At 37.0% G+C, this 25,450-nt stretch overlaps 1 protein-coding gene across 1 annotated transcript in view; it reads left to right on the forward strand.

Annotated features, from left to right (window-relative positions):
- Positions 1–25,450, forward strand: part of SRBD1 (S1 RNA binding domain 1) — a 156,148-nt gene that overhangs the window by 118,885 nt on the left and 11,813 nt on the right. Inside the window, exons 17-19 of the mRNA XM_081100554.1 lie at positions 5,075–5,181; positions 6,452–6,628; positions 10,331–10,513. Of these exons, the coding sequence (XP_080956680.1) occupies positions 5,075–5,181; positions 6,452–6,628; positions 10,331–10,513 (467 nt within the window). The remainder of the gene's footprint in view (positions 1–5,074; positions 5,182–6,451; positions 6,629–10,330; positions 10,514–25,450) is intronic.

The following is a 25,450-nucleotide window of genomic DNA, read 5'->3' on the forward strand; positions in this document are numbered from 1 at the left end:
ATTAAGATAAATATCACATGATCTCACTCATATATGGAATAAAATGAACAACATAAACTGATGAACAAAAACAGATCCAGAGAGAGAAAAGCATCGATCAGACCATCAAACCTCAGAGAGAAGATAGGGGAGGAAGGGGGTAAGGGGGCGAGATCAACCAAAGGACTTGTATGCATGCATATAATCATAACCGATGGACACACACACCAGGGGGGTGAGGGCATGAATGGGGAGGGGGGGAGATAAGGACACATATGTAATACCTTAATCAATAAAGAAAATAAATACAATAAAATAAAAAAATACATTTCATACCATGGCTATACGTATCACATAAATAGTTCTGTATAAGTGTATATCTCTTTATACAATTTAACATAAGTCAAACAAAACTTCTGAAAATACTTTATCTGTGATAAAACTAAATACTATTTTATTTATATTTAAATACAAGGGGTTTTTTGTTTTACAAGAATTAGGAAAGATTTAATTGGAAGTATAGGTATAAGCTGCACACGAATGTTCCAGTCTAGAACACATGAGGACACTGAGCACATACAATACACTATTAAGCTTATTCTTTTACATTGTGATTGAGTCAAGATTGAAACTACTTTTTCACCCAACTTGACATTTGAATGTAAAATAATCTTAGTGATAATTGATAGAGACAAGAATCGTCGGTGAATTCTAGGTGCAAGGAGCCAGGGGGATTATGCAAGTGCAGGAGTGCCAGGAGTTGGAAATCACTGGGAAACCTCTTGAGAGCTGCCGAGCACAGAGTATAAAAGGACAAGATAAGTAAATGCTATGTGTGATCATGGATGAATTCTGGACTGGGAAGGGAATGCTATATAGTAGAATTGGAACAGTTGATGAAACTTGAGTAAAGGATGTGCATTAGGTAATATATCAATGATAACTTACCTGATTTTAATTATTATACAGTGTTATGTAAGACAGTGTGCTTGGTATTTGGAAATACACACTGAAGTATTTATTTGAATGAGGCTATAAGGAAATACTTTTACTGCTCTTTAAGGTGTTTTTTTTTTTCCTTCTAAATTTGAGGTTATTGCACAATTAAAAGTTCAAAAATGCCAAGAGAGATTGTTTTTCAGTGGAAAAAAGGGTGTATCTGGTTCTTGAGTTCACATATACCGAATGCATAATGTGTATGTCATTGTGTTTAATCCCTTTAATATGCTGTTGGATTTGGTTTATTAGTATTTTGTTTGAAGATTTTTACACCTATATTCATAAGGAATACTGGTCTATAGTGTGTGTGTGTGTGTGTGTGTGTGCGCGCGCGCGCGCGCGTTTGTGTGTTTCTGGCATCTTTGTCTGGCTTTGATATCAGGGTTATACTGGCCTCATAGAGTGAGTTAGGAAGTGTTGCCTGCCCTTTTATTTCCTGGAAGAGTTTGAGAAGAATTAGTGTTAATTCTTCTTTAAATGTTTGGTAGAATTTATCAATGAAAGTCTCTCATCCTATACTTTTCTTGGTTGGGAGATTTTTGATTACTGATGAACCTCTTTACTTGTGTAGGTCTGTTCAGATTTTCTTATTTCTTCTTGAGTTGGTTTTGACAATTTCTGGGAATTTGTTCATTTTTTATTTCTCTACAGTTTATCTAATGTAATTTATATTGAATAATGATGCATTTCAAATATATCTCTGATTCGATTTTATGTTGTTGTATTTTACCATACAAGATAAATCCTCCATTTAACTGCCTTGCAAATCTGACTAAAATTCATTTATCATGTTGATATTTTGAGCATTCCAGTTTCTTCACATTCTTACCAATACTTGGTATTCTTCATCTTTTTTCATTTTAGTCATTCTGGTATGGATGTTCCAAGTGTTTTTATTTGGTTCTTAATTTTGAAGGTTTTAGATTGACATCTAGGAGAACATTATGATCAGTAATACGTCTGGGGTCTGTCATTTTTATTGCTTTGTATATTTGTAAAATCATTTTTAATGTCATGCTTATTTTAAATGTGGCTCAAGTCAAGTGAAAGATTGCTGATTGGAGTCAACATTTTCCCCTCAATTTTGTCTGTCATTATTGACACGTCCAAATCTGGTAGTTTTAGCTTACTTCATTTTTTTTCCTTCAAAGTTTAAATTGATTTATTTTAAGGACAACTTGTATTAACTCAGTTATATTGCAGTTTCTAATAATTGAAATTGAAAAATGTTATGCTCAATACATTCCACAAAATATACTGAAAGTTTGTAACTAAACTTGATTGAAAGAATCAGCATTTTACCAAAGATGGTAAACTTTTCATATATATTTTTGATACCTTGCTTCATAACTCTGAAATGTGCCCTTTAGCCTCTCCATCAATAAGGGGTCAAAATAACCATCATTTACCAGAAAATCAAATGAGATATCAGTGAACAAAACACATGTTCCTGGTTCATGTATGTATTCCTCTCAGATGATAGCCTCAGTAGACTGCATTATGTATTGTGCCGTTTCTTCCATGTTAAGGATATATACCACATGCTCTATGTGGTCTATTCTATTTCTTTCTGATTTTTTTTTATGCTGGTGGCAAGCCACCAAATTAACTTTATGACCCACTAATTGGTCACAACCCTCAATTTGAAAACCACTGGTTTTAACCAGTCATTATCATCTGCTGGAGATGGGGCCAGCTTTCCCAAAGCACATGGCCTCACAGAGTGGGGTGGATGTGGGAAACACAATCAGGCTTCTGTATGGAAGGAGAAAGGGGGTTAGAGGCTAGAGGTGAGATAGGCACCCAAGATTGTCTGCTGCAGGGACTGCTCCTCATTTAGGAATCTCAAGCATGTCGTGTGCTTTGAAGTCTGTGGAATTGTTTGTCTTCATCCTATTGGCTCCCAACCATTACTCTTCGTTTTTCCTGTTTGTTTAGTTTTGTCTCTTTCCTCAGATAGTTTTTCTTGTTGCTGTCGTTGTCCTTGCCTTTACATCGTCCCTTGCCCTCACTTTTGTTTCTAAGTCCCTTTTTCATTTTGCTGTTTCTCATCTATTTAGATAAAGAAAGACCATCCAGCTTCTTAAAAGCTGTAGCTCAAGAATGACCAGATTCTCAGTGAGGTCTTGGGTTTTTCTTTATGACCTTTTTCATAATTACGTTTGCTTATTAGATTTTTAAAATAAAGTATTTTAGCTGTGGCCTGGATAGTTACCAACTAGGTTATTTCTGCAACACAAAGTAGTCCTGCACCCTTCAGTCTTCAGAACAAAAACTTGTGCGCTTACTAAGTGATGATGTAATCACAAACCTGGGCACCCTGTTTACTATATTGTCTTCCTGAGAGTTTGAGGTGGTCAAGCCTCTCCTTGTTTCCTTGAGATATCTGGAAAAAGACAAGGATGCTAACTCCCAGTTTCTTATCTGGGAACAATAGGAGGATCTTCAATTTTAGAATTATGAATAACAGCAAGTATGTTATGAACTGTTCATTGTAGTAATCTGGCTTCAATTAGTCAAAAATATGTACTTTCAAATACTGCACTCCATCGCTTCTGAGATGCACATTTTCTTGCACGTTCACATCTTTGAAATCAGGATGCATCTGCCATTTAGTGGTGTCCAACAGTTGCCATGGGCCCTATGACAAATAGTGCTGTATTTTCTCTGTGAACTTGATTGTTAATCCTGGAGACGTGACTTTTGAAATTCACTGTTTTAGTCAATAAACCATCTAACAATAAAGCATTTAAGAAACTTCATAATGTTTTTCTCTCTCAAAAAAAAAATCTTTAAAAAGTTTTTAAAAGGGTGGGACTATCATCAAAGCATATAGAATGAACACCTGAAGCTTGAAAGAAAATCCCAGATACTATAGAATATTTGTCTTTTAAGAAATGCTACATTATCAAGGCTCTTGATAACATAAAGGAAAATATTGTGTGGAAAACTTGGACATCTCTGAGTAAAGACACGCTTCAGAAAAGTTGAATGTGAAGAAATTTTAGAATTACCTTAACCAGCTTAGATTGTTTATATATTTTTTTATCTATGCATGATATATGGTTATAAAACTTTCCAGATAAGTCTAAAAGAGCTCTTCTAATATTTAAAAAATAAAAATTGGAATGAATAGGAAAGCATTGTACCTTTGTTAAATAGTAGAGTTTCTTCTTAGTGGTACATAAAATAATGGTGCTTCTTATAAGCAATATTATCTTCCATTTGTTGAAACATGGGAGTTTGAATTACTGTCAAACTCTTAGTATATAGTTATAAGAAGAACTAAGTTATAAGAAGAATTAAGGGAATACACATGCAAGTGAAGATAACACTTCAGCAAAGCAGAAAGTGAATGATAGTGTGTTGCAAAGTAAGCTCCTGGAGCCAGCTTGTTAGGATGCAAATTGTCAGGCTACACCCAGAACTAGTGGTTCTCAACCTTCCTAACGCCGCGACCCTTTAATACAGTTCCTCATGTTGTGGTGACCCCCAACCATAAAATTATTTTCGTTGCTACTTCATAACTGTAATTTTGCTATGTTATGAATCGTAATGTAAATATTTGATATGCAGGATGTATTTTCATTGTTACAAACTGAACATAATTAAAGCATAGTGATTAATCACAAAAACAATATGTGATTATATATGTGTTTTCCACTGGTCTTAGGCAACCCCTGTGAAAGGGTCATTCGACCCCCAAAGGGGTCACGACCCACAGGTTGAGAACCGCTGCCCTAGACCTACTAAATCAAAAACTCTGGATGTGGGGCTCAGCAACCTGTGTTGTAACAAGCCCCCTGCAGGTGATTTTGATGGCATGCTAACGCTTGAGAGCCACTGCTCTTAGCAGGATTTTGGAAAAGGGATAAATGCTGGTGCTGTTATATTTGAGGGAAGTGTATGAGTAATTTAGAGAGAAAGAAAACACAGATTCCTTAAGTTCAGCTTAATTACCTCTGCTAACAGTGTGTTTAAAAGAAATGAAATTTACTATGCTGTGTGTTAGCCAGCTGTACAGGCAAAGTAATGGAACAGTCCGAGAATTTCATGTATTTTATTTTCAACTGATACTTGATTTTTGTCTTTTCAGCACGATGTATCCCAGACTTTACTCAAGGCAACACTGGACAGTGTTGTAGAAGAATGTGTCAGCTTTGTGGGAGTCGATATTAACATCTGTTCAGAAGTTTTGTTAAGGTGAGACAAGAATTCTGTGGATGAAGATCACAGAATCTTGAGTTTAACTGGCTGTCCAGTAGACCAAGGGGACACATGTGTGAAGTTGTCAAGTATAGAAAACCTGTGTGTTCATACAGTGCTTTAGGTAATCAGTCAGAAGGGAAGACACCATTTAAGAAAAGGATTGTGACAGTTCCCATTATCATTTTTAATACTGCAAATCTAAAGCGAAGAGCATGTGGTTGCCATTGAGCGCAGTAGTTTTGCTAATAGAATTTAAATAAGGTTAACATGGAAAGGACCTGTTTCTCACCACACGAGAGTAGATATTTTTCACTAGTTTAGTCTCTTGCATACATCTGTCAAAGTTGGCAAGAACCAAAGGATAAATTCTGAGGGTTCAAGCTATGGTTACCATATTGTTACCTTGATTCCACAAGTAACATATCAAATCTTCATGGCACTATAATCACATCTTACATACTTTGTCTTTTTTTTTCTGGGGTTATGGAGGAGCTGCGTTTTTCATAGTTTGCATTTGTTACACAAGTCTTCTGATGCAGCACAAAATGCTGGACTCTGGAAAAGATCTGGACCCTTTTCCTTTGAAAAGGATAGAGCAGAAGATACCCCTTCCATTTTGAGGTGTTGCTTTTCTACCATAGCTATAAGCATTTATAATTCCACATATGGAATTCTATAATAGAATTAAGATTCTCTTGAATAATCTTTTAATTAACATGAAGCAAACTACCTAATTATATAGTTTTCATGTTTTTATAATAACCATGATATTCATGGATAAGCACCCTTCTATAGTTCAAGTCTTTTACATAAATGAGAACAGGCTGAAAAAAAATACTGTAGTAAATGCAAGTGTAGCTATTACAACTTCTGCTGTTACCTCATCTTGTAGGCTAAACAGGAAGAGGCAAAATTGCAACTTGACTCAGAAAGATAAGGAATGTGAATACTGTAGAAATACTGAGGGGAACAGTCCTCTTTTTTGCACGGGTGTTAACCAGTGTACCAACATCTTTATGGTTCTACTAGTTTTGTCATTGTTTTGCATTCTGTTCATCTTCCCTCCTCTTGGACAACTCTTTTTTTCTCCGTCTTTCAGTTTAATTCCCTTTTTTTATTAATTAAACTTAGAGACATATGACAATGTGTAATCAATTGCAATTTTTTAATGATACAAATGTTTTATATCATGGTCTTTTCAGATGAGAGCTTTTCCTTTAAGTACTCTTGGAACTGTTATTTCTCATTTTGTTTATTTTTCTAGGCATATTGCAGGACTCAATGCCAACCGAGCCAAAAATATTATTGAATGGCGAGAGGAAAATGGGCCCTTCATCAACCGAGAACAACTGAAGAAAGTGAAAGGACTGGGGCCAAAATCTTTTCAGCAGTGTGCTGGCTTCATCAGAATTAACCAGGATTATATTCGAAAATTGTGCAGGTGATTATTAATGTGTACACTTTAAAAATATATATATATATTATTGATATCAGAGAGGAAGGGAGAGAGAGACAAATAGCAATGATGGGAGAGATTCATTGATTGGCTGCCTCCTACTCGCCCCACATGGGGGATCAAGCCCACAACCCAGACATGTGTCCTGACTGGGAATTAAACCTGTGACCTCCTGGTTCATAGGTCGACGCTCAACCACTGAGCCACGCAGGCTAACGTGTAACTTTTGATTCTGTTATCAACCTCCTTTCTTACTGTTACCCATCCTACTCACTGGCATGAATTCTACGTGTCTATTTCTTCACTCAACATGTGTTGACTGTTTAATGTTTGCTCGGCACTGGGAATACAGCAGTGAAAAAAATCAACAAATTCCCTCTTTTTATGGAGTTAAATTTTAATATGTGAGACAGACAATAAATAAACTAGAAAAACAATATCAGCTATAGTAAGTGTTATAAAAATTAGAGAGGTACAACATTATCTTGGGAAGCAGCACAACTGCTTTATATGAGTTATTCATTGAAAAGTTATATGAGCCAAATTTTGAATAAAATTAAGGAGCCATGTCCTGGCTGGGGTATTCAGTGGTTAGAGCATTGGCCTGTACATGAAAGGGTCTTTCTTGGTTTGATTCCTGGTCAAGGGCACATACCTTGGTTGGCTCTCTGCTTCCGGTTGGGGTCACATGCGGGAGGCAACCAGTTGATGTCTCTCTCTCACATCATGCTTCTCTCTCTCTCTCTCTCTCTCTCTCTCTCTCTCTCTCTCTCTCTCTTCCTCTTTCCCACTCTCTTTGAAAAGCAATGGAAAAATATCCTCCTTAGAGAATTAACAATAAAAAAATTTAAAAAGCAAGAAATTAAGAAGCCAGGAGCCAGCCATACAAGGAAAAGTAAATAGTACGTGCACAAGGCGGGCCCAGTGTTGGTGTATTCAGGAAACTCGGGCCAGTGTGACTGGAGCATCCTAAGTGGGAAGGACTGGTAGAAGGTGAAGTGACAAAGAGGACTTCACAATGGCCAGTTCATATTAGCAGCTGTTGTCCTGAGCATGGTTAGGCTTCCTCATTCCCTCTATCTCTGAAAACTGACCAAAGCATTAATTATCTGTTCTGTTGATAAAGAGCTAATTTTTGCTTTCTAATTCTGTTAACATAAAAGCAAAGAAATTGGGTAAACTTCTTAGCATCATTTATGAAATAATAGCTTTTATGTATTTTCTACCTTGGGACCACCTGGTTCATTTATTTTTTTTTCTTTGGCAAAATTATAGCAAAAGTAATATGGACAAATAATCTTTATTTTGGAAAAGACTAAGGGAAAACCAGCCCCAGTGGATAGTACAATACAATGTAAATCTGTACTAACTAAACAATTTGTTTTTGTTGTAGAAATACATAGACCAGAATAGAGTCTGAAATCTATAACACACACATGGAATTTAGTTTATAATAAAGGTGATGTTTCAAATAGTGGGTAAAATGATTAGTTATCAAATAAATGGTTTTATGACAACTGGCAGGAATTTGGTATGTGTAGGGGAAAGTCGTTCCACCTCATACCCTATATCCAGATAAATTCCAGTTGGATCATAGACTTAAATGGAAAATATGAAACTCTAAATGTGCCAGAAGCAAACATGCGTAAATTATGCAGAACATTGGAGTGGTGGAAGTTCTTTCTAAGTAGACCACAAAACCTAGAAGCCAGAAATGGGAAAAAAACAAAAAGAGGATAAAATAATCACATATTTCTTAGTTTATGTTTTTTGAACACTTGGTTAGAAAATTCATACAGTAAAAACAGAAGAAAATGTAAAGGGCAATCTCTTATTTTAAAATAGTTTCTTATAATGCTTTCTAAAAATAAAATTTTATTTATATCAGCTTATATATATGTTATTTTAAAATGCATATAGAAGAGATCATTCTACACAACTACTTGAAACTTGCTTTATTTGTTTCAGTAATATATCTTGGATCTCTTTCCAAATATTACTTATAGATTTATATCATTTTTTAATAATGTCTGCATAGTATTCAATTTATGGATGGGCTGTAGTTTAATAAGTGTCCGTTTGGTGAACATTTGTTTTAAAACTTTCCATTTTTTCAACTAATTATGAAGTACTTGAAGATTCATGACTATTGTATCTTTTTAAAAATATATATATATTTTTATTGATTTCAGAGAGGAAGGGCGAGGGAGAGATAGAAACATCAAAGATGATAGAGAATTATTGATTGGCTGTCGCCTGCATGCCCCACACTGGGGATTGAGCACACAACCCGGACATGTGATCTCCTGGTTCATAGATCGACGCTCAACCACTGAGCTACGTTGATCGGGCTGTTGTATCTTCCTGATAGGTTATACCTTTATTCAGAATGGAATTTTCTATCTCATTGAATATTTTTTGCTTGGAAATCTATTTTGTTTGCTGTCTATGTTGCTATATTTGCCTTTTGGAACATGCTTGATATACTTTCAAATTTTACTGGCAATTAATTTCTGTAACTCATGTAAACACATATATTTGATGGTTTTGCTCAATTATTTATTAATGTAATCAAATGTATTTATTGCTTTGTTTGGACTTAATTTTCCATCCTCTATTTTCTCTTCATCATGCTTTTTCTTATTTTCCTTTTATGCTGTTCATTGGATTTCCCACTTAACAAGTTTTCTCCTTGTTTTCCACCTCATTTTTTATCTCCCCTTAGTGATTTCATGTTGAATATATTTTATTCTTCTGGGAATTGTATTTGAAGTTAATTTGGACTGACCTCTGGTGTCTCTGTCCTTCTGAAGAAAACCAGAACCTTAGGGTCTTTCCCAACCTTCTACTTTTCCTCTACATCCTGGGGTGAGATGACCTGGGATTTTAGTTTCAGACTGTCCTTTTGTATGTTACTCATGAGAAATTATCTAACTTAGTAAGTTCATACGGTTTTTGTTCTTATTGTTTCTTGTAGCCCACATTAACATTTTTTTTTTGAACTCATTGTATTTGCTGGAATCCTTTTCAGAGAGGATATATTATGTGGGTTACACTTTATTTCTTACATGTCTGAAAATGATTTTAAATAAATGCTAGTTTGGCTGGGTATATGTTCTAGATTCAAAATTATTTTCTCTTAAAACTTAAGATATTGCACCATTGTGTTCTGGCTTCTGCTGTTTGTCAGTGAGAAATTTGATACTGATCAGATTCTAGTTCGTATTGAAGAAATCTGTTTTATTTTTCTCTTTTGATTTATGAAATCATATTCTAAAGCTTCTCTACACTGTGTCAAATATGAGTCTTTTTCAATTTATCCTATTTTGTACTCAGTAGGTTCTTTTAATTTGAGGATTTGTATTTTTCCTCTGCTCTCGGAAATCAACTTTTCCTTCTCCTTTCCCTCCTTCTTATTTATTTCTCTCCATTCTCTTTTCTCTTCTGGAATGCCAGTTATACAGGCTGAATTAGATAAGAATGTTTTTGGCTTTAGGTAACAGAAAATCCTTTTGACAGTGTTTAAACAAATAAGTGGTAATTTCTGTGAAGTGAATGGTCAGAATCTGGTTGCTGTTTGTGTATGGCAGAGAAATAAATAAGCACATTTTTAATGAGTGCTTCTTTTCTTTTCTTTTCTACCCAACCCTCACCGTGTCCCCCACCCCTTGTTTCAAATGCTTACAGTAGTCAGCACACTGAATCTGCAGGCTCAAGTCAGAGAGTTGCCGTGACATCTCCAGCAGGTGTTGAGGTCACAAGTGAGAAGCCGGGCAAGAAGAAGAGCAAAACCGCAGCGAATGTTGTACTGAAGCCAGATCCTTTGGACCAAACTTGTATTCATCCGGAGTCGTATAACATAGCCATGAGGTAAGTCTGAGGCCCATGTGAGAATTCTCCATGCCCAGTGTAAGTTCTCTACAGCAAATGGCCTTTGTTTTGGTATAATGGAGACTTTAAATATATGACCATGTTTAACATGACAACATTTTTCAGAAGTTCCGCATTGCTGAGTTATGTGGCACATTATTTTATTTCAGTGAGGAATGAAACCATTATTCCTGGAGCAGTGTCAAGCCAATAAACCCTGGTACTAATGGGGAAGTGTGTGTAATGGAAATTGCATGGCACTCTCTCTGTTTGTTTTGGAAATTAACAAGACACAAATGACTAGCACCTGGCTTAAAGCTCATGCTTATCTAAAGATAAAGCCCTTTTGAAAGTAAACAGCCAACACTCAGATTTCTTAAGAAATATTGCCCAGCTTGGTTATTACAGACTCTCAGAAATGATGTACTTTTAAAGAGCATACATTAACACAGAATGATATGGGGGTGGAGAGTGGGGTAAGGCATTAAAAGAAAAAACTTTTACTATCACATTCGATTAGTTCAACAAATTTTAGTTCAGAAACAGTGACTTGCTACATAACAATAGTTTGTTTTTAGTGAGTTAAGTGACCATGGGCTTAAAAATAGTGAATACTTTAACTTTGGTTGACTCCAAAGTGAAATTTTTAAACTTATTTTGACATAACTGATGTTTGATAAATGTAATTGGTTTGCTTTCTTTAAAAAATGTTTAAAATTATAGGCTATATAACGCATTGTAAAGAACTTAGAAAATAGAACAAAAGCAGTAAAAAATATTTTATCAAACATCAAAACAGTGGTACTTGTTTTTCTCCCATCATTTTATTATGAATTTTAAACATACACAAAAGTTAAACATTTTTTTTACAAAGAATTCCTATATACCCACACCTAGATTTTATAGTTTATCATGCCTGTTTTTCTACTTATCTATCCATCTATTTGTCCATCAGTCCATCTTATTCTTTTATTTATTTTAAGAGCAAGTTTCAGATATCAATATACTTTAACTAATGCTTCAGCATGCATATTATTAACTAGAATTCTATCATTCTTAGCAGTGTTTGTGCGTGTGTGTGTGTGTGTGTGTGTGTGTGTGTGTGTGTGTGTTTGAGGTAAAATTCACACAGTTAAATTGCAAGTGGACGTTAGCTGAATTTTAGCAAATAAATAGTTGTAGCTGTGTAACCCAAACCACTATCAAGATAAAAAAAAAAATTGCCATTGTCCTAAAAGGTTCCCTTGTACCTCTTCCCAGACAATCTCTGCCCCAGCCTGTAAGAGCTAACCACATGTTCTGACTTTTCTCTGCCAGCGATTAGTTTGCCTCTTCTAGAACTTCTTATAAACAATACCATGAATCTGCCACAGTTTATTCCCCTTATTAAAGGAAATTTGCCCACTTCCACTGTTGTTATTGACATTTGTTTCCATTTATCTTGGAAAAATACTTAGGACAGGATTTTCCGGATCATAAGGTAGATGAATGTTTCGTTTTCTTTAACTTCCAGACTTTACTGCAATGTAGTTGTACCATTTCACACTCCCACCAGTAATTCTTAAAGAGTTCTGGTTACTTGGTAGTTTGGCCATCACTTGATGTTAGTCTTTTTAATTTTAGCCATCCTAGTGTGTGTGTAGTAGTATTTCTTGGTGGGTTTGATTTGCAATTCCCAGATGATATTGAGCACTTTCTCATGTACTTGTTAGCCATTTGTATATCTTCCTTTGTGAACTATCTGTTCATATCATTTAGCCATTTTCCAATTGAGTTGTTTTTCTTTGTATTATTGAGTTGTGGGAGTTTTAAAAATATTTTTGGAATCAGTCGAATGTATGCTTCACATTTTGTCCTGGTTTCGGGCTTACCTTTTTATTTTTTTGTTGGTATCTTTTTATGAGCAGTTTTGTTTTAATTTTGATGTTTTATTTAGCAATTTTTAAATAGTTGTTACTGCTTTTTAAGTCTAGTGTAAGAAACCTTTGCCTACCTTAGGTCATGAATGTATTTAGTATTTTCCTCTAAAAGCTTGATGGCTTTAGCTTTTACATTTAGATCATCTGAAATTACATTTTGTGTATGCTTGAAGTAGGGGTTAAGGCTCATTTTCCTTCTTCATTATGAACCTTGTTATTCCAGCACCATCGTTGAAAAACAGCAACAACAAAACTTGCCTTACCGATTGCTTTGGTGACTTTGTTGAAAATCAAATGACTGTCTTGCGTGGGTGGGCCTGTTTCTGGCTCTCTGTTCTGTTTCATTGATCTGTTTCTTAATACCACACTATCTTGATTACTGTAACTTTAAGGTAAGTTTTCAAGTCAGATAGTATAAGTCATTTAACTTATGGGGGTACAATTTCTCTTCCCTTGACCAGTGCCGAAAGAGAAAGAGAGTGAACCGGTTATTTAAGTAGAGGCGCTTGGGATTGAGAAAGAAATGAGAGACAAGACACATAAATAGAAAAAGCTGGGTCTGGGTGGGCTTCTGCCCTCTGATGGAGGGACAGACAGGCGGCCCAGCATCGGAATCACATGTTTAATTTATACCCAAATACCAGGAAGTTACATCAGTTCTGGGCGGGGCCGTCTGGTGGGCCTGATGAGCAGTCTCTGCTCCACCTCAGGGCCCCTCCCACAGGGCGGGGCCAGTCAGAGGGAGGAGAGTCCTATTCATTTCTAGTGCTTGGCTGGATCTATGTCTCAAAAACCCACTCCCCAGTACCTGGGCTGCAAAGATAAGAGAATGCTAAGAACACATCGCCATTTTGGTTAGATGTGTAACCAAGGCTCGGCTCTGCCAGTCACCTTGGGTTCAGCTGACAATATTTTAAGAAGCATGCCCATGTGTCTTCCCTGGCAGGGGGCCGTCTACATTAACTTTGTTCTTGTTAAATATTACTCCGAATATTCTAGGTTATTTGTGTTTTACTATAAATTTTAGAATGAGATTGTCAACGTTCATTAAAAAACAAAACAAAAAAAATCTGGTGGGATTATGATTATGATTCATTGACTCTATAGGTGAATTTAGGGATAGTTGATATCATCCTAATATTAAGTCTTTTTACCCCAAGTTTATTATGTCTTTCTATTTATTTAGGTCTTTCATTTCTCTCCACAATGTTTTTTAGTTTCCAGTTGCAGGTCTTGCATATAATTTATTAAATGTATTTATATTTTTCAACACTACTGTAAATGGAATTTTTAAATTTTGCTGCTAATAGTAAAAAGACAATCTTTATAGTAACTTTGTATCCTGCTTCCTTGCTAAATTCATTTACTAGTTCTAGTAGATGTTTGTAGATTCTTTAAGTTTTCCTATATAAGCAATTACGTTGTCAGCAAGTAGATAAAATCTTTACTTTTTATTTTTAATCATCAGGCTTTTTATTTATTTTTCCTGCCTATTGCAATGGTCAGCACCATCAGTACTGTGTTGATTAGGAATGGTGAGAGTGGACATCCTTGTCATGCTCTGAATCGTTCAGCACATGTTCTGATTTTATTAATATAAAAAATTTGTGGTCTCACATTATAACAGCGGTTCTCAACCTGTGGGTTGTGACCCCTTTGGCGGTCGAACGACCTTTCACAGGGGTCACCTAAGACCGTCCTGCATATCAGATATTTATATTACGATTCATAACAGTAGCAACATTACAGTTATGAAGTAGCAACGAAAATAATTTTATGGTTGGGTCACATGAGGAACTGTATTTAAAGAGCCAGAAGGTTGAGAACCACTGCATTATAGTAATTGTATTTTTAGGGTTTGTTGTTTCTGAAGATGGTTTTTTCTATTTTCTTTCTGATATAAGCACAATTTTTTGTTTCTGAATATTTCTTTTTTTAAAGGCTAAATCGTGTGATTGAATTGTAATTTAGTAATAGTAGTACTAGTAGTGATCTTTATGGTGGATTCCTAGAAGTGAAATAACTCTGCCAAAGGGTTTGAAAGTTTATGTGACTCTTGCTATACATTGCCAAGTAACATACTGATTTATAATGCCACCAGCCATGTTCAAGCCTGAGAAATCTTTAATTTCTCCAGTCAGACAGGACTTTTCTGCCAATTTTCACATGAGCCAGTTTCTGCTTGTGGAGCATAAAAGCCCTACCAGTGACTTCACCCCTTTATATGCTTCCTTTGGGAGTAGCCTTGTCTCTCAGAAGCAGGGTACTTGTACCGTTTCATGAGAAATTTCTTCTACACAAAGACAAAACTGGTAATTTATCTAATTAAGCTTACCATCCTCATTATCCACTTTGGAACTATGGTAGTAATTTCTGGCTTTCAGGTATACTTAGTGTAGACATCTCTCAACATAGGTAATTCATACTTCCTGTGGTGTTACATAAGTATCTTCCTAGAGAACAAAAGGCCATTAGGGATATTAGGTCATTGGTTGGCCTTCAGTGTTGTGAAGGTCAGTTCTATTGCAGTAGGTTTCAATTTTAGTTATAACAGAAAGCCAATAAAAACATGAATGACTTTAATGCCATCCTACCTATAATGTCACTCTCAGAAACACACCAACATCTGAAGCCATTAAGTCTTTTTATTTTTTTAGATATAGTCTTCTCTCTTACATTCACATTATAGAAAATTGAGATGATATTTTGTAACCTAAGTTAGTCATTTTAAAAAAGTATCTCTCTCTCGTTTTACTATTTTTGTTGTTTATAAGGACTTACATGTAGGGATTACCTATTAAATGTTGAAGTGGTTTGTTATATGGCCTGAATTTTTTTCTAGTTTACCTTTTATTTCTACTTGTAATACTGTGTTTTTGAAATAGATGTTTAATTTTTAAGAAGTAAACTTTTTACTCTTTCTCTTGCTTTTATTCAAATTGGTATTCTCTTAAGATCAATTCATTGATCTTCCCTTCTTTTCCCAGATTTTTTATGGTTTTATTTTTTACTCTATGAGTTTTATTTTTTTAAATGTGTTTTTATTGATTTTAGAGAGACAGGAAGGGAGAGGGAGAGGGAGAGAGATAGAAACATTGATGAGAGATCTATTGGCTATCTCCTACATGCCCCCTACTGGGGATCAAGCCTGCAACACGGGCATGTGCCCTGACCAGGAATTGATCTGATGACCTCTTAGTTCCTGGGTCGATACTCAGCCATTGAGCCATACCAGCTGGGCTATGAGTTTTATTGCTTATGATGTTGTTCATCATTTAGAATGTACAAAGCACTGTGGTAAGACCTGAAGAATATAACAATGAATAGAGGTGATTTATGTTCTCAAGGGGCCTTCCGTAATAGGGTAAAACTTACCGATAATCATAGTAGAAATCAATAATTAGTAAGTGCTGTTTAAGTGAGCACAAAGATTGTTCAGAGGAGAAAGAGATTATTTCTAGACAAGGGCATGTTATAAGGTTTCATGCAGGATGGCACATTTGGACAGGTCTTTTAAAGATTTCAACCAGTAGGAATTGGAAAACAGATGCTTAAAGGGTTAGGGAAAGGAAAATATAGTTCTGGTCAGGTTTGGGGAGTAGTTAATAGTCAAATGAAAACAAACACTCATTGAATACTTCTCATTACCAGGCACTTTAGAAGCATTATCTTGTTTAAACCTCACAGCAATCTTGTAAGGTTGGTACTATTATTATTCCCACTTCTTTAGGTATTCTACAGAATCTCAGCTGGGTAGAGTAAGTTGTCTAAGATAACTCAGCTGATGGAAACACGATTTGAACCACATCTATGATACTCCAAAGCCTGAGCTTTTAACTAGGTCACACTTAGAAAGCTGTTTTGGAGCCACATTTAGATGTAATCATATTGGTCCTTCAGATTAAGGGTATCACACCCTTAAAGACAGAATGTGTTCAGCACAGAAAAAATGAGAGCATTGTAACTTGTGTGTGCCTCTTAAGGGAAAAAAAAGAGGAAGAAAGGAACAAGTATCTGGAATATGTTGGCTTTGAGTGTTATTCTCTCTCATCACATGGCTGAAATTAGACTCTGCCTTTCCTCTGGAGAAAACATTACCCCTCCCATAAAGGAAGCTTTGCCTATTTATTTTATTAAAGGATCTGTAGGAAATGGATGCTTCCCTTAGAGTGTGCAGAATTTTATGCTGTTTTGCTGCAGATGTGATGTTTCCTGAATTTTGCACTAAAAAGAATTCCCTTTCATTATGTGTTTTAGAATGAAATGTGTGCATTTCAAAATAAGCAGCTTGATGGTGATCATATTTGGTATCTTCTCATTTTAGGAGAGGAACTACTATAGAGCAAAAATAGCATATTCATACTAGTGATGTGCCCATCCCTGCCAAAGATGTTTTTAAGAGAGAGAAAAAGAGAGAGTTGAGTAATAGTGCAAGGTCCTGAAAAACATATCAAAGAATCCATATTATAGAAGGTATAAGGAGAACATGGGGTTAAGAAACCTACTTTTACTACAGTCAGATTTTCCTTCAATAGTCCTTTGAAGCTATTTTGTGCTAAATCTCTTTTACTTGTTTCAGGATCTTCTCACATTTACGTGAGTACTTTACTAAGAAAATTCAAAGCTACCTTACAATCCCCTTCCTTAGATTATCTCCATATCTTTACTTATTCTGCCCCATCCTTCCTAAGCTACCCTTCCATCTCGTGATTCTGTTTTCCCCCCACCTTCACTCCTCACAGGTTGCTGCCGAGGACTCAACCTTGACATTGTCTTGGTCTCTCTGTGTTGTTGCCTCACCTCGAGATATTTGGGGAGTGGGGTAGGAGGTGATGACAGCTAAATGAATAAGGTTTAGCTTTGTAAAGTTTTATGACTCTTGTATTGTTAATGTCTCCACCACTTACTCCTTTCCTTTTGTCCCACAGGCATATTATTGTGGTGGTCTCCCCTTTCTCCATTCCCTAAGAGCTAAAAGCAGCACCGCCTTTTATCTTATTGTCCCCAGCACTTCTATCTCCTTGCTTCTTCTTTTCATTGCCAAACTTCTCGGAAGAATAACCCGCCTCTAATCCTTACTGCTTGCTTCCTCCCAGTCCCTTACAGATTGGCTTCTCTCCGCATCACGCTTCTGAAAGTCCTTTTTCAACTAGTCATCTCCTGTTGTCAAAACCAGAGGCCTCTTTCTGTCCTTAAACCACTTACTCATTCTGCCACATTTGACACCATCAGCTTACTGACCTTCCATGACTTTTGTTTTCATTTTCTACCTTCTCTGAGTTCTCTTCTTCTCTGGCCCTTTACATATAGATATTCTTTGAGTTTTTTTTACCTTTGCTACCTTCTCCTCTTGTCCCGCAGGCTCCCTGGGATGATCTTATCCACTCACAGGACATCTTTATCTCGCACTTCTCCACTGATAATTCCAACCCTACATTTCAACATCTCTAGTCCAGATCTTTCTCCTAAACTCTAGCTCTCTCTTTCTATTTGCCTGCAAGAGATTTTTTCATGATTATATTAGCAAATCAAACTCAATATATCGAAAGTAAAACTTGTTTCCTCCTTTTATCCCTTCCTTTGTAACTCCCTCTTCTTCTCCTCCCATCAAGTGAAAGATGATGATGACTGAGACTAAGATGATGTGGAAGAGCTGGTGAGAAGTGGTCAGATTCACCAGCACCACACAAAAACTAGGCAGACAAACAAAGAACTTGGTCTTTCTCTCTCGTCCCATATGAATGGTTAATAGCACTACTGCCTTTCCATTAACTGGGCTAAAGTGGACAGAATCACTCATTTATTCATTAAGCATATACCTTCTGGATTCCTGCTGTATTCAAATACTGTTCTGCAACCTTGGAATACATTCAAAGATCCCTGCTCTCAAGGACAGGACAGTAAACAATCAGCATAATAAATGAGCTGTGTAAAATAATAAAGGTGATAAGTGATATGGGAAAAAGAGAAAGAGCAGATGAATGGAGATTAGGATTTATCAGAAGTATGGGTAAGAGCTTGCAAACTTAAATAGAACAATCAGGGTAGGTCTCATTGACAAGGTGACATTTGAGTGAAGCCTTGGTGGAGGTAAAGGGGTTAGCTGTGCAGACATCCTGGGAAGAGTGGTCCAGGAAGAGGGATCAGACAGTGTAAAGGCTGTAATGTGGAAGCAGGACTGCCGTGTTCAGGGAATAGCAGGGAGGCCAGTGTGCTAGAGCCTAGTGAGCAAGGAAGTGGAAAATAGGAAATTAGGCCAAAAGGACTTTGGGAGGTTATGTTAGGGACTTGGCCTTAATTCTGAGTGATTTGGGAGCCATAGCAGGATTTTATGCTGAAGAGTGGCATGCTGTGACTTACATGTCAAAAGGATTCTGTTGTCTGCTGTGTTGAGACTAGATGATAAGGTGCAATTTCTACTATTGACTAGTGGTCTAAGCAGGGAGACCAGTTAGACTAATTGAGTAATCAAGTGAAAGATGATGATGACTGAGACTAAGATGATAGTGGAAGAGCTGGTGAGAAGTGGTCAGATTCTGGCTATATTTTTAAAGCAGAGCCAATGTGATTTACTGACAGATTGGATGAAAGGTATGAAAGATAGTAACTGTGGGTATGAATGGCAAAGGTAATATGAATACCAGAGACACTAGAAGACGAAGTGAAACTCATTGTAATGGAGGGAAATGGGGATGAAAGAAGTTAAGGAACTAAACTTTGATCACTCCCCTGGTGATCTCTTCTAGTCTCGTGGCTTTAAAGACTTTCATAAGCACATGACTCTTAAATTCATGTCCTCCACGCCATCCACTCTTCCACACTCCAGACTGGTGCATCCAACTGCCTATTTGACATCTCAGACCTAACATGCCTTAAACTGAACTCCAGGTCTTCCTCAACATCTTGTTCTAACTATGGCTTTTCTTATCTCAGATGATGCCGATTCATTCTTTCTGTTTTTCAGTCCAAAAGCCTTGAAGTTATTCTTGACCTTATGAGATACCCCTGTCTAGAGATGACCCCTTTATCCTGTGAACAACTCTGTGTTTCACAGAAGCACTTACTAATTATTGATCTTATTATGGTTATTGGTAACTTTTATCCTCCCTATTTTGGAAGGCTCCTTGAGGACATAAATCACCTCTATTCATTTTTGTATTCTTCAGGCCCTATTGCACTGTTTTGCTCATTCTAAGTGATGAATAAAGTTGCCAACAACAAAATACATTGGCTAAAAAATGAAACCATAAAGAATATAAGAAAATATGGGGAACATTGAATTGACCTTAGAAATCAAGGATCTTAAGGGACGACTGATCTATATATATAAAAGCCTAAGCGACTGAATGGCCAGTCGAATGGTTGAACGGTTGCTGTGATGCACAATGACCACCAGGGTTCAGATGCTCAACACACAGGATCGACCTCTCCTCCCCCTCCTCAACCCCCCCCCCCCCCTCCCAAACACACACATCTGGATTGGGCCTGCAGGGATTGGGTTGAAACCAGCTATCTGACATCCCCCAAGAGGTCCTGCATTGCGAGAGGGCACAGGCCAGGCCAAGGGACCCCATCAGTGCACCGGGCCTCTAGTCTTATATAAAAGCGAGAAAAGGAATAATAGATTTAAAATTTTGTAATTAAAAAGCTTCTTCCACTTTACCCCACTTATTCATAATAGACTTGGATTACGAAAAGGAATATTGTGGTTAAAGTAAAGCTGTGAGCCTCTCTAATTGTCCTTGTTCCTGCAAAATAAATAATGCACCTGAAATTTTTATACAAGATTTGCTAGGCTAGTTGGTTATAATTGTAGGCTGTAAGCTACAGAACAGGGACTTTATGAATCTGGTTTATTCTATCCCCATCACCGAATACAGACTGATATGGCAATATTTGTTTAATGAAAGAATAAACAACAGCAGTAGAAAGGGTAAAGATGGCTACGTAGAAGAACGCCGAGGAAAAGCGACTACTCAGGAATTGGCAATTTTAAGTGTCAAGGAGCAAAATGAAATGTCTAGCTTTACTTCAACCTAAATATTTTTTCTGTAGTCTAAAATGGCTGAGGTCATTGCAGTTGTGTAAGCAGAACTGTTGATAGAACATCTAGATCATTATTTCTGCTGGTGCCTGTCCCACCTGTTGAGTGAGTAATTCTTTCAGAATCCCTTGTGGATTGAAGGGATTTGAGGACCTCCCCACATTGAATCTCATGCTCCACAGAGTATTGTGTTCAGAACCCGGCCTTCCTAGTTTTTATAGACTAGAAACAGAGACAGACCATGAAAGAGGATCACTTACCATTTGTTGTCATCAGCCAGACATTGTCATGGTGTCCCCATGCGTGAGTGATTTCATTGTGTTGGGTAATATGGACTAGGAGTAAAATTGCTGCTAAATATTATGAGTAAAATGAAGCCCAGAAACTGTTTAGGGGTTGCTTTTCCCCCACGCCTCTTCTGTTTTTGTCCTCCCATCTCGGTTGATCAAGAGATCCAAAAGCAAGTATCCGATTTCCCCTTTTCCTTGAATAAGGTGCCAGGAGGTAATGCTTTGTGCTGCAGATTATGCTGATTTGTACATGTCACAGTGAGACCTGGCACTTTCCCAAAGAATCTGCTGCATTGAGAATTTGATTCACTCCAGGTAGTTAAGCCTGAAAGTTATGTTCTTGATTCAACTTGAAAAATGCCAGGAAATTTAATGTCAAGACTGTCACTCAGCACTCATTTTGATAAAGCATTAGCTAGTATTTAATTGTTATTTCCATTTCAGCCATTAGGGAGAAATTTTAAAAGACCAGTTTCTAGAATTGGTTAGCAGCCTGTGTGTAGCAGGACTGTGACATGCAATACCTTTCTAGTGGACTAGGGAAATGTTTACCAAGGAGTGATTTGTGTCAATATCTGTACTATAATAGTAGTACTATGGTATTCCCTTTATTACTGATGATGTACCTATTACTGAACCTTATAATCAATGTTGAAAAGTATGTTTTCAGAGAGTAAACAATCATTAATGCAAAATACAGGTCTGGGACAGAAGAATCACATAACCCAACCAAATATTTACTTGGAGAAGTAAGAATCTTCTGTACAAAAACCAAGCAATGTTTATTCTTCATTTATAAAAATATTGTGTCGGATTTTTAAGAGCAGAAGTTGGTCAGAGGGTACAAACTTGCAGTTGTAAGGTGAGTGAGTTCTGAGCGTATTATGGACAGCATGGTGAATACAGCTACTAATACTGTATTATATACTTTAAAGTTAGTGAGTAGATCTTAAATGTTCTTACCACAAAAATGGCAATTATGAGGCCTGATGAAAGTGTTTGCTAATGTTGTGGTGATAATCATTTTGCAGTTACATAAGTATATTATCTTGAAATTATACTGTCAATTATATCTCAGTAAGGCTTGGGGAGGGAGGGAGGAAACCCACACACACAAAAAGTAGAATTAACCCAGCAGATACACAAGGGCTCTTTGATGAGATAGAAGGACCTATCTGATGCTCATGGATTAAAAGCAGTTGGAGCAATAAGGGGGGAGGCCCTGTAGAGGTATTCCCTTGCTCTCTGCCATGCACGTGCATTAAGTCCAGCCGGATAGGGCTGTTGGGCCCTGCTGAAGTCTGTTTCTTTCCTGTTCAAGGATTTAGCGTCTCCAAACTCTTCTTTTTGAATCGCTTTCAGGGGTTTTATCACGTTCTTTCCAACCTCAGCTTTCTGCCCAGCAAGAAAGGTTTTCTAGCTGCTAAGCAGCTATAATGCAAGAAGTTTAGATTGTTTTTATTTTAAAACAAAACAGCAGCAGTAGAGCAATGACATTCACAGATTTAATATTCATAGTTTCGACTGTCACCCGGAAGGCCAATGACTTGTAATTTTTTTACGGGGTAAGTCATTTAGCCTACTGAGTGTGTCTAGCTCACCTCCTCCCACGTCTAAAATTTACTGCAGCTTTACTCTGCATTCTCACGCCAACTAACTTCTGCAATGGTAAAAACATGCTTCTTTGTGGGAACCTTGCCTGAAAAGAAACCCAACTACAAATGCTGTAAAATAAATAAAGATATAAAGATTAAGTTAACAGACCTAAGAAATTACTAGTATTTGCAAATTTGAAAGATCTTAATTTTTCTGTTCTTGCCTCACAAAAGTTGGCAGCATTCAGACATGAAAATTACGGCAGAATGATTGCTGGCTTTTGATTAGCAATATCTTAGGATGTGTATCAATAGTGACCTACATTAACTTCTATGGAGCTATGATTAGACAATATTAGATTGCCTTTTCATAAAGGAACATAACATCGTAAAAGAGAGGTCAAACCTAAAATCTACACATGATAAATAGATGAATTATTGAAAGGGATTTTTTTTTTCTTGTTAGTAGTTAAAACTCAAACATCTTACTGTAATTCCCAGGAAGTTAACATTCATCATATTTTCCAAAGTGCATTCACAAAGAGAAAAATGATGAAAGAGAATCTACCCACTGGAGAATCATATGATCAGACTGTGGGTTTCTTAGGAATTGATTGTTATATCAAATGTCTCACACGCCATTCCCAACACACCCCCCACACGAAGTGTGGGGCAGGGCTGATAGAAGATACCAGGAAGAATCCTGAGTCTTTGCTGTGGGTAGATAGAACCCATAGTAAAGGGCTGTTTCCCAGGGGAGAAAGCCCTGTATCAGGAGAGTGCCAGCCTGCCTGGCTGCAGATCATGCCTGTTTGATCTGGGAGAGTTGTTTAACCTCCCTGTACCTCAGTTTCCTTGTCTGTTAAATGAGGATAGTACATATCTCATGGGATTACCTGAGTCAATATCTATTGAATTCTTAGCACCTGGAACAATAAGCTTATTGGTGTTGCTGTTATTTTTGTTGTGGTTGAGAAGGGGCTGTCAAGCCAAGCCATAAAAGAAAAGTAGGGAGATGGGTGGCTTATGACTGGTAGTCTCCCGGGGGTGGGGTTGGGGGTGGGGGTGGGGTTAATCATGAGATCTGGATATCATTGAGGTCATTTAACATTGTTAATGAACATTAACACTGGGTCTTGGACCTGTCTTTCCTACATGCCCGGAGCAGCCGTCCGTCAGTTCCCGGGGGAGGAAGAGTGAGGAGTTGCCGGACGGCCAGCCATAAGGTTGTGCTTGCCTCAGTCCTTCCATCTCCAAAGTATCTGCCCTGCTCTTCTCTTCCCCAGGTTTAGATCATTCAGTCTGGAGCCTGAAACGCAGTAGGATATCGACTTAGTCTCCCATTATCTCCCTCCTCCCTGCCTCCTTCCTGTCCCCAGTCTAGCTATGCATTTCAATCTTAGCCTGTCTTTTGACTCTCTGTGTGACCATAAGCAAATTACTTTGACCTTAATTGCCTACTCTTTAAATGGAATAAAAATGGTTCTGCCCATTCAGAGGACAACCAGGGAATTTATGGAAATGGCAGATGTTAAGCATTTTCCAGTTCCATGAAAAGAGGATTCCTTGGCCAGATAGATAGAATCCATAGGAAAAGGGCTGTTTCGAGGGAGATTGTCCTTTACCCTAAAACATGGGCTTTATCCCGTCGGAGCTGTTTAATTTTAACTCTACCATCTCCAGCCTGTATGTTTTTGAATACTACTTTTTAATTTGCCCTTCTCTTTCAAATATTCACAGGCACTAATATATGTTATGGCTTTACAGCCAGTAAATTAAATTATATGAATTCTAAACAGTGTTTTTGAACTGTTAGAGAGTCTGCAGCCTTTGAAACCACTAACTTAATTTTTTCCAACTCTTATTCAGTGACTCAAACAGAGCCAAACCTTTTCCTTTTGAATTTGGTTTTAAAAATAATAAATTGCTCCCAGGCAGTGGTCCTGGGTGCCAGATTTTTATCTGGGATCTAAATCTTCTGTCTGCATTGAAAATCACCCACAGAAAAGGGGTAAGGAGTGCTAATGATGATGTTATATATGACAACTTTTACCTTAGCTACGACCTGTGGTCTCAGCTGTGTAACTTTGGGCAGGTCACTTAATCTGAGTTTTGATTCCCTTATCTGAAAACCTACAGCCACAATAAACTTTTGAGAGAATGAAATCATCTTTATGAACACTTTCAAAGGATCTATTTACCTGCATGTAAAATCCTACCTCTAAAAGAGCAGGTGTAAGTGGGAGATTATTTATTCCAGCATAGTCATTGTTTAAAAGTAGGCTACAAGCTCATTCAGGGCAAAGGCTCTGTTACCAAACGTTCAGTCTTCTTCTCCACAGTAAATACTTAATGAGGAAGCTGGATGTGTGATTCTTTTTTTCCTTTTTTTCTTTTTTGCCCTTTATTATATAGGATTTTATTGGGGTGACATTAATCTACATGAACATATAGGTTACATGTGAGGATTAATAATTTATAAAATCTGTATATAGGACCATGTGCCCACCACCCAAAGTCAAATCTCCTGTCACCTCATATTAGGACCCCTTTCTTCCCCCACACCCCTCCCTCTGGCAACCACCACACTGCTGTTTGTGTACGTAAGTTTCAGTTTTATATCCCACCTATGAGTTAAATCACATAGTTCTTAGCTTTCTCTGTTTGACTTATTTCACTTCGCATAATGTTCTCAAGGTCCATCCATGTTGTAAATTACGCTATTTCATTGTTTCTTATGGCCGTGTAGTACTTCATTGTGTACATATACCACATCTGCTTTATGTGATTCTAAATTATCCTCCAGGGCGTCAGCATTTTATCACATTCCGTTGAAGACCTTAATTTCAGCAAATCTTTTATCATTTGAGGTTGTGTGGTGTGTGTTTAAAATGGCCAGACTCAGTGGGAGCAGGATGATCAAACCAAGTGATATTGAGTTGTTGGGATACTTTTGGTTCTTTTCATGGGGTCAGGGATGTTTTTAAAAATGTGGAAAACTGATTTTCTTTTGTTACTTATAAATTAATTTCTAAGGCAATTCCTGAAACAGGATTTTAGAAATCTTCAGATGCAACCACAGCATTTCA

Source organism: Myotis nattereri (genome assembly GCF_964212035.1).
Source record: "Myotis nattereri genome assembly, chromosome: 10".
NCBI lineage: Eukaryota > Metazoa > Chordata > Mammalia > Chiroptera > Vespertilionidae > Myotis > Myotis nattereri.